The following is a 6252-nucleotide window of genomic DNA, read 5'->3' as shown; positions in this document are numbered from 1 at the left end:
AAGATGGCGACGGGGGGCGCCTATTGTTCACAGAATAACCATTGACAGCAATGTCTTTTCCTCATTTAAAGAACTCGGGGTGACATTTTGACATTTTAAATGGATTGGGGGACTGAGAAGACGGACAAAAAATAACTTGTTGCCCAGGAAAACCAACAAAAGCCACCTGGAAATGGTGGCTCTGAGGGGAAGAATGTGGGCCTAGAAGGAGAGCCACTCCCAAGATGGCGGCACAGCCTTCCTTCCATTCTCTCTCCCTCAATCGCTCTCTCCCAAGATGGCGCCCGCCGCTTTCAAAATGGCGCCCGCCTCTCCCAAGATGGCGGCTAAGCGCCCTTTTTCGAAAGCGAAAGAAGGGGGAGGTGAATGGACCGGAAGTGAGGTCAGTAACGCGCCGGAAATAGCTCTTTTTCTGGCCCGGCTGAAAGGAGGAGGAGGAAGAAGCAGCAGCAGCAATCGTGTGGAAGGGAGGCAGGCAGAGGAAAGAGAAAGCCTGCTTTGGGAAAGGGTTGAAGAGGCCAGCGCTTGCAGGCCATGGCCTGCCTAGGAGAGGTAAAGCAACTCCCTACCAAAATAAAAGCCTCGGTTACCGTGGCAACCAAGGCTGGCCCTGCTTCCCCTTCCCGCCCTCTCCTACGTCTCTCCCCGTCTCCATGGCAACGGCGTTCGCCCTATACTTCTATTGACGCAGCCTGGAATCGCATTGGCCTTTTTAGCTGCAGCATCACGCTGTTGGCTCAGGTTCAAATTGTGGCCTACTAGGACTCCTAAGGTCCCTTTCACTGTGGAGTCTTCTTCAGCCTCTGTGCAGGCCTTGTTTTGCCTCATGGGTGTTGAACCTCATAACTGAAAGGCTGTGGGGAAAGAAGGACTCCTCCTGGGCCTTTGGAGTGTGTGTGTGTGTGTGGGGGGGTCTGTCTCATGTGTGAAGGATGGGGGACCCCAGGCTTAACAAGACTCCATGTAAAAGGGATCTAGGAGTCCTAGGAGACCACAGTTTGAACATGAGTCAGCAGTGCGATGCAGCAGCTAAAAAGGCCAATGCGATTCTAGGCTGCATCAACAAAAGTATAGTGTCTAGATCAAGGGAAGTCATAGTGCCACTCTATTCTGCCTTGGTCAAGCCTCACCTGGAATAACACTGGGCACCGCAATTAAAAAAGGATGTTGAGAAACTGGAGCCATGTCTCCAAAGGAGGGCGACCAAAATGGCCAAGGGTCTGAAAACCATGCCTTATGAGCAAAGACTTAGGGAGCTGGGGATGTGTGTTTGTTTGTTTAGAGTATTTATACCCTGCTCTTCAGCCACAAAGGCTCTCAGAGAAGCTTAAAGAACTAGACAGTTCTCTGCCCTCTGTAATGTGGTAGCTAAAAAGGCAATGCGATTCTATGCACTTCATCAGTAGTACTATAATGTCTAGATCAAGGGAAGTCATAGTGCTGCTCTATTCTGCTTTGGTCAGGTCTCACCTGGAATAACACTGTGTCCAGTTCTGGGCACCACAGTTTGAAAAGGATGCTGAGAAGCTGGAGCGCATCCAAAGGAGGGTGATCAAAATGGCGAAGGGTCTGGAATCCATGCCTTATGAGGAATGACTTAGAGAGCTGGTTAAGAGGTGATATGATAGCTCTGTTTAAGTATCTGAAGGGGTGTCCTATTGAGGATGGAGCAAGCTTGTTTTCTGCTGCTCCAGAGAATAGGAAAAATGATGAAGGATCTGGAAAGCAGAGACTTAGGGAGCTGGGTATGTTTAGCCAGGGAAAGAGAAGGTTCTGTTGTGGTTGTATTAAACCACTCAGGTCTTTTAACAAAACATGTCTTCCTTTCAGTTTTGTTCCTTTCACCCATTCTAGCTGCTGAGTGCATTCATTCTGTCTTCTTAGGAAGTGACAAGTGAGGAGACTGGAGAGGAGAGCAACAGTATGAATTTAATGGAGTTCTCAGATGAGATCCTCTTACACATCCTGAGATACACTCCAGTTTCAGATCTTGTCCTGAATGTCCAGAGGGTCTGCCGGAAACTCTCTGTCCTCAGTCTTGACAAAAGCCTCACCCACACAGTGATCCTACATAAGAACTATCAGGTGAGGAAGAGCATTGAGAGGATTGAAGACTTAAGGGGTTTGGGATTTTATTTCAGAGTTTTGTTGGTGTTCCTCCGGGTCGTGCTGCAAGAGACCATGAGGATTTTAAACAACAGATCACTGTGAAATAACATGCTAGGTTTACTCCTTTGTCTTCCCTTTTCCTTTTATTTAGGTTTCAGACAGGGTGTAGGATCTTACAGCACTCAGCTGGTGTGTTTACTATGTCCTGGCAGACATATTGCAAGAGAATATACACTTTGGTCCAGTCTTTTTTATGGTGGCCAAATGCAGAATCTACTGTTGTTCCCCAGATACAGATTAAGGCAGAGGTGATGAACCTTCAGTTTTCCAGAGGTTTTAGACTACAAATCCCACAGTCCCTTTTTATTGCTCCTACTGGGGAGGTTGATGAGAGTTGTAGCTCCCAGTCTTTGGAATGTGAAAGGTTTCCTGCCTATATCTAATTAGACAGATTTATTCAGTCTGGGAAATGGGGGGATGTGAAGCAAGATGCGCCCTGACTAAACAATGTGACAGCCAGCTTCCCTGTTGCAAACCATGCCATCCTATTTTCTGCAAGCTTGAAGACACTGAAGCGCATTCCTCACAGCTTGAATGCAGTGTATTCCAGAGGAAGAGGTATTGGGGACATTTTTCTTTTCACATTGCAAGGAGTGGTACTTCTTGCTTCCTGGGGTGATCACTTTTTTTTTTAGGTGTGGCTTCTAATCCCCTCCTTCTGGCTCATTTGAGAGAGTCACTCCAGAGATTTCTGAGCCATTACAAAAGTAAATGTTTGTGTGTGTGTGTGTGTGTGAGAGAGAGGGAGAGAGGGTGAGAATGAGTGAGTGCACGTGTGTGTGTCCGGGAAGCCTGAGATGCTGCCAACAGGCTCAGGAGTAGCATGCTGTTTTTCTATTGCAATGCTCCTTTCTGAGAAATTGCTAGGAATTATAAAACTATAAAACTGTTATAAAGTCCATTGCTTGATACAGCAGTCTTGCTTGGAAATCTTACTTTTTGCATTTCCAGAACTAGGATGCTGTGATCCAAACAAAAGTATTTTTTCCAAATTCTGTTTCAAGTAGTAAACATGTGAGCATGTAGTGGATCATCCCAACTTTAGCTGCTACTGCACTTGGTTTTTTCTTATGCTTGGCTACAGGTGGACAAAGACAAAGTGAAGCAGCTCATGAGAGAGATTGGCAAAGAGATTCATGAGCTGGACATGACCGGCTGCTATTGGTTGCCGGGCACCACCATTGACCAGGTGATTCGTTGCAAAAACCTAGTGAAGCTGAACTTGTCTGGCTGCCACCTCACCTCCCTTCGTCTCTCAAAGATGCTCTCCACCTTGCAATACCTCCGCTCTTTGGCAATTGATGTGAATCCGGGGTTTGATGCCTCCCACTTGAGTAGTGAATGCAAGGCTACACTGAGTCGAGTGCTGGAGCTCAAGCAGACTCTTTACACACCCTCCTATGGGGTAGTGCCATGTTGTACCAGCCTCGAGAAACTCCTCCTGTACTTTGAGATCCTTGACAGATCGCGAGAGGGTTTAATAATCTCTGGCCAGCTGATGGTGGGTGAGAGTAACGTGCCCCACTACCAGAATCTCCGGGTTTTCTATGCTAGGTTGGCTCCTGGACCAGTCAACCAGGAGGTGGTGAGGCTATACTTAGCGGTGCTGAGTGATCGGACTCCAGAGAAACTTCACGCTTTCCTCATCTCTGCTCCTGGTGGCTTTGCACAGAGCTGTGCTGTTAAAAACCTTTTAGACTCCATGGCCCGGAATGTGACATTAGATGCTTTACAGCTACCTCGATCTTGGATGAATGGCTCCAGCCTCCTCCAGCTTTTGAAAGTCAGCAACCCTGTCTACTTCAGTTTCAACCGCTGTAGCTTATCTGGTGGCCAGCTTGTCCAGAGAGTCCTGAATGGTGGTAAAGACCTCCGCAGCCTGGTCAGTTTGAACCTGAGCGGCTGCGTTCACTGTCTGTCTCCAGACTCCCTCTTGCGCAAGGCGGAAGATGACATTGACAGTGGCATTGTGGAGACACTGGTTGCCTCTTGCTGCAATCTGAGGCACCTGAACCTCTCGGCTGCCCACCATCATAGCTCAGAAGGCTTGGGCAAACATTTATGCCAACTCCTTGCCCGCCTGAAATGCCTTCTCTCTCTGGCTTTGCCTGTTTGTGCTATTGCCAACATTTCCCTGACAACTGCTGACAAGCCATCAGTGCAGCCGGTGGCTAATGTAGCCTCCCAAGGTTTTGGAAAGAAAGTCCGAATTGGGGTCCAGACCTGTTCCAGGAACTGCCTAGAACAAGGCAATTTCAAGCCCCCCTCTTCTGTGTTTTGGTCTCTACTAGAAAGCCTTCCCTTTCTGGAAAGACTGGAGTTGATTGGTTCCAGTTTCTCCTCGGCCATGCCAAGGAATGAGCCAGCTATCCGGAACTCGCTGCCTCCCTGCAGTCGGGCACAGCATGTGGGGGATGCAGAGGTGGCTGCCATTGGCCAGCTGGCATTCCTGCAGAGCCTCACCTTGGCCCAGCTGCCCAGTGTTCTTACCGGCTTTGGGCTGATTAGCATTGGGGCCCAATGCCAACGCCTACGGACCCTCTCGCTGGCCAACATAGGCCTTATGGGAAAAGTGATGTACATGTCAGCCCTCATGGACATGCTGAAGCACTGTAAGTGCTTGCGAGATCTCAGGTGAGGGTGGCAGAAGTTGGCTTTTCCATTGCTTCTCCAGGTTGGGCAATCAGGATAGAGATGGGCTAGCGCTTGAGTTAGCAGGCTATCTTGCTGTCAGTCTCCCTCTCTCTTCTGGCAGGGAGAAATAATCTGAAAGTTGGGATCAAAACAGACTGTATTGGTGGTCAGCTGGAGGTTTTGACAGAGAGATAGATCATTTCCCCCCATCCTCACCTTCCAAGGTGGATTCCACTTTTAGCTGCCAAACTAAACTAGGTGGACTTAAAGGGGAATTATATGTATAATATTTGTATCCCAATGTTTTCCCAGAATGGCTATGTTATTAAATATCTCTTTTCCTCTGCAGTCTCTCTCAAAACGGAGACAGCAAGTGATCCATCATTTTGAAAGAGACTGCAGAGGAAAATGCAAGTGTTTGGGCTCACACTGTGTGTGTATGACCTGTGTGGAGTGCTGAGGAAGGAGATTGGCCTACCTGTTATCTAAAGAATGGCTTTTCCTGAAACTCAAGGCCTTGGCAAATTGGTAGGGAAGAATACGGCTCATCGGATAGCTTGGATCAAAGTTGTACTGTATAATGCTTTATCTATCATTGGAGGCAGTGGGTTTCTGTTGCTGGTGCAAAATAGGGAGATGGTTTTAAGCAGTTCCCTGGAGATGATTGGGAGGCCACTTCCCTCTGTTTAATTCCGCCAAATAAAACTTTTCTTACATTAGATGTGGAGAAGGGAAATTTTGTCAAATTAAAAATATTATTATCAGAGAATAATAAAGCGACAGCATCACCTGGTGGATTTGATGCTGTATGGCAGGATAAATATTTCCACCCAGCCACTGGCTTTGTTGGGAATAGATTTAAGTCATCCTTCACCAATCTAAAGTCCTTCAGACGTGTTAGACTTTACAACTCCCATTACCATCAGATTGGCAATGCTTGACTTAAGTGTATTTTTTCTGCCTTCGAAACTCGTCCTCATGAAATTATTGCATTGATTGCAGATGACATCCTTGGCTACTTGCATTTCTGGTACATGCTGGCAAGCAAAAGCGGTTAATGTGGTACTGTCCAAGGCAGGGATACTGCTCTCCTGTGTTGCTACCTGGTGACTACTATCTATTTCCATGGTGCCTCAAAGGAAAGTTCCTACTTTTCTCTTCCCTCTCTTTGAATGTCAGTAGTGCAGGTGGAAGCTAAGTATTTGAAAGCCAAGCTTCTGGGCTGTAGTACTGCAAATATATCCACTGGAATTACCAGTGCACCTGCACTCAGCTACTCTTCATCTTGTGTCAGATAGATAAATGTTCTGCAAGGAAGAAGAGACAGGAGACAGGAATCAATATTTATTTATTTATTTATTTATTTATTTATTTATTGAATTTATATCCCACATTTCTCTAATAATAATAATAATAATAATAATAATAATAATAATAATAATAATAATA

At 46.6% G+C, this 6252-nt stretch overlaps 1 protein-coding gene across 2 annotated transcripts in view; it reads left to right on the top strand.

Moving 5' to 3' along the window:
• The first annotated feature begins 412 nt into the window (after positions 1-412).
• Positions 413-6252, top strand: part of FBXL18 (F-box and leucine rich repeat protein 18) — a 22757-nt gene continuing 16917 nt past the window's right edge. Inside the window, exons 1-4 of one of the 2 annotated variants that reach the window (XM_042438244.1) lie at positions 413-552; positions 1885-2085; positions 3254-4803; positions 5806-6129. In XM_042438244.1, the coding sequence (XP_042294178.1) occupies positions 535-552; positions 1885-2085; positions 3254-4803; positions 5806-5809 (1773 nt within the window). In that variant the 5' untranslated portion in view covers positions 413-534 and the 3' untranslated portion in view covers positions 5810-6129. Of the gene's footprint in view, positions 553-1884; positions 2086-3253; positions 4804-5805; positions 6130-6252 lie in introns of those variants that run through there. The other variant, XM_042438243.1, reaches the window with a different exon arrangement.

This window comes from Sceloporus undulatus, chromosome 8 (assembly GCF_019175285.1).
Source record: "Sceloporus undulatus isolate JIND9_A2432 ecotype Alabama chromosome 8, SceUnd_v1.1, whole genome shotgun sequence".
Taxonomy (NCBI): domain Eukaryota; kingdom Metazoa; phylum Chordata; class Lepidosauria; order Squamata; family Phrynosomatidae; genus Sceloporus; species Sceloporus undulatus.
This window is presented reverse-complemented; position numbering and strand designations above follow the sequence as displayed.